This window comes from Gekko japonicus, unplaced genomic scaffold, assembly GCF_001447785.1.
Source record: "Gekko japonicus isolate JY-2015 unplaced genomic scaffold, Gekko_japonicus_V1.1 scaffold490, whole genome shotgun sequence".
Taxonomy (NCBI): domain Eukaryota; kingdom Metazoa; phylum Chordata; class Lepidosauria; order Squamata; family Gekkonidae; genus Gekko; species Gekko japonicus.
Genome location: NW_015165249.1, coordinates 707,499 through 710,628, shown reverse-complemented (window position 1 = coordinate 710,628; position 3,130 = coordinate 707,499). Strand labels below are relative to the sequence as shown.

The 3,130-nt window shown below is 52.3% G+C and overlaps 1 protein-coding gene across 1 annotated transcript in view; it reads left to right on the top strand.

Annotated features, from left to right (window-relative positions):
* Positions 1–1,543, top strand: part of COMT (catechol-O-methyltransferase) — a gene marked incomplete at its 5' end in the record, with an annotated part of 16,421 nt that extends 14,878 nt beyond the window's left edge. The window contains one exon of the mRNA XM_015410112.1: positions 1,008–1,543. Within this exon, the coding sequence (XP_015265598.1) occupies positions 1,008–1,196 (189 nt within the window). The remainder of the gene's footprint in view (positions 1–1,007) is intronic.
* Positions 1,544–3,130: the final 1,587 nt, after the last annotated feature.

The following is a 3,130-nucleotide window of genomic DNA, read 5'->3' as shown; positions in this document are numbered from 1 at the left end:
GAAGTGGTACCTATTTATCTACTTGCAATTTCTTGCTTTCGAACTGCTAGGTTGGCAAGAGCTGGAACTAGAGACAGGAGCTTACTCCATCATGTGGCAACTCAGGTCTTGAACTGCTGAACTACTGACCTTCCACAGCCTGCAGTTCAGCGTCTTATAGCCACTGATGGACCTCTGGTCCATACAATTATCCAATTCCCTACCGAAGCTCTCCATGCTTGTAGCCACCACCACCTCCTGTGGCAGTGAATTCCATGTGTTAATCCCTTTTTTGGTGAAGAAGTACTTCCTTTTATCTGTTCTAAGCCTACTGCTCACCCACGAGTTCTTGTATTGTGAGAAAGGGAGAAAAAAGTACTTCTTTCTCTGACTGCTCTATCCCATGCATAATCTTATAAACCTCCATCATGTCACTCTCGGAAGCTTCCACCCTGGCTATTTCTCCAGGGGTCCTGTGCCCTTTTATAGTGGTTTTATTGCTAGCTCTCACGCTGCTTTTATTGCTGGATGGGTCTTACTACTGTGCATTGTTTTGTTGTTGTCACAATTCATGCCGGTGCTGGAAAGTGCTCTCAAGTCGCAGCCGACTTACGGCGACCTCCTAGGATATTCAGGGCAAGAGACGTCTGTTTTGTTGTTGTCACAATTCATGCCGGTACTGGAAAGTGCTCTCAAGTTGCAGCCAACTTACGGTGACCTCCTAAGATATTCAGGGCAAGAGACGTCCAGAAGTGATTTGCCATCGCCTGCCTCTGCATAATGACCCTGGACTTCCTCGGTGGTCTCCCATCCCAATACTGACCAGGGCTGACCCCGCTTAGCTTCCGTGAGCTGATGAGATTGGGCAACTGACGTCACTTGGCTTTTATTTTCCACCTCGAGCGGTTCTCCGACACCATATCGATGTTCTAAATGAATAACTGTTCTGGAGCTTTTCCAGCTCTGAGCACATATGGCTGCCATAGGCACGTCTGAGCTACAGCTTACTCTTCCCTTTCCCTTCCCAGGAATGTGGCTTGCTGCGGAAGGGCTCCGTCATCCTGGCCGACAACATCATCTACCCCGGGGCTCCAGAGTTCATCAAGTACATCCGTAGCAACAAGCGCTTTGAGTGCACCAACTACCCCTCTCACCTGGAGTACATGCAAGTGGAGGACTCCATGGAGAAGGCCGTCTACCTGGGCCCCGACGCTTAGTAGCATTTCGCAGCCAGTCCCACGAGGCTGAGCACCCCCCTGTAGTCCTGTCTGTGCTTCAGATTTTCGCTTTCTGTAATTTGGGGCCTGTGATGAACGTGAAACAGGAGAGAACTGGGCTAGAAGAGAGAGAGAGACAGCGGGCGAGAGAGCGAGCCTGTGCGTATAACTAGGTTGAGATCAGCCCCTCTTCTATATTAGTGGATGTTTGTTTTCCATTAGTGTGTCTAAAAATGACAAGGCCAGAAGGTCAAGGCCAAATGACAAGACCAAGGCTTTGAGGCCAAAATGTCAAGAAGTGATAGCCAATGCTCCCTCTGAGCTGCGGAGTGTTGTGAGCAAAAATTCTACTTTGTGAGCTACTGGCATTAAAGCTGTGAGCGAGCGATTTGACTGCTCTGTTTGCTCTGGAGCCCCCCTTCCTGACCTAAGACAAAACTCTGTGAGCCGGAGGCTAAAAAACTGTGAGCCAGCTCACACTAACTCAGCTTAGAGGGAACACTGGCAGTTTCTTAGCAGAGCGAGACCCAGTCCTCTTGGAGAAAACAGAGGGGGCAAAGAGGCTGCCTTGCGCCAGGTTCCTCCCCCCAAGTGTGGGGGAGATTGGGAAATATATGGCAAAGCAGTGACGGCCACCTTCCTTAATAGTTGCCACCGAGGCTCCCGGAAGTGCAGGGGAGTTATGCCACCTCTTGTCGAAAAACACCGACGCTGAGGCTCTCCCCGTGCAATTCTTGAGGAAGGCTGGAAAGCTTCCTGTAGTTGTCAAATAGGCAAATGTGCAAAGGGTTGCTTATTACGTAGCATTACAAGGCAGAGAGCAGCTGCCTAGGGAGGTGGAGAGCTCCCCTCACTGGCAGCGGCCGGACCAACACTCCTCAGGGATGCTCTCGGCCAGGGGTGGCCAAACTGCTTGGGAGCCACACACAGCCCTTTCGCACAGCCTCATTTATAATGTTAATAAAAAGCAAATCTGCACATTTCCCAATAAAAACGTGTATAATATCTGCTCCTGTCTTGCGGCTCTCAAACATCTGACGTTTCTTTTGTATGGCTGTTACGTTAAGCCAGTTTGGCCACCCCTGCTCTAGGCAGATCCGGCACTGGGCAAGGGGGTTGGACTAGATGGCCCGTATGGCCCCTCCCAACTCTGTGATTCCAGGATTCATACGGCAGCTGGATGGGAGGCTAGTGGGGACGTGCCCTCTAATTTTTCCCCCCTACTGAGCGGAGCGGTTTACATCCTGAGCAGAATATAACTGCTGTAATCTTAAAATGGGCAACGGGCAGTGCAAGACCCTACATGGCTCCAGATTGCTGCTGAGCGGGGCTTCCTGTGTCAATGAGTGGCCGCTCACATGCACAGCTTAGAGGGGACACTGGTGGTGGCTGGAACAGGGGGCCATTGCTTGGGGAGGGCAGCCCGCCGGCTCTCTTACAGAAGGCTGTGATGGAAACAGAGGCCATGGAAGCCAGCCATGGCCTCCCTGGCCTGCCCTGAGCACCAATAGGCCCTCGGCAGCTGTGTGCTTGCATGTGCCACCTTCTGGCCCCAGCAGTCGATCCCCTGCCACCTCAGACCGCACCAGCGGCTGGCTGCCTGCCTTCCAGGAAACTGCAGTTGGCCCAACGCCCCGGACCCTTGTACCTGCTTGGGTTGGAGCCCCTTCAGCATCCGCTCCCCCCTCCTCGAAGCACCTTGGAACCAGGCGTGTTCTTCTCTTCGCCTCCCAGCCTGAACATCCGCCTGCCGGGGCCGCCCACTTGTGAGATTTTTGACGCCCAGGTACTCTCTTCTTACCTTCACAGAGAATCTTAGTGTTTTCCTTTTGAGGCGGAGCAGAAGCTGACTGACAAGTCTCTCTGCTAATCATGAAGCTTCCTCTTCTCCCCCTCATCACAAAAAAGCCTTTTCCTCCCACTTCTTGGAACAG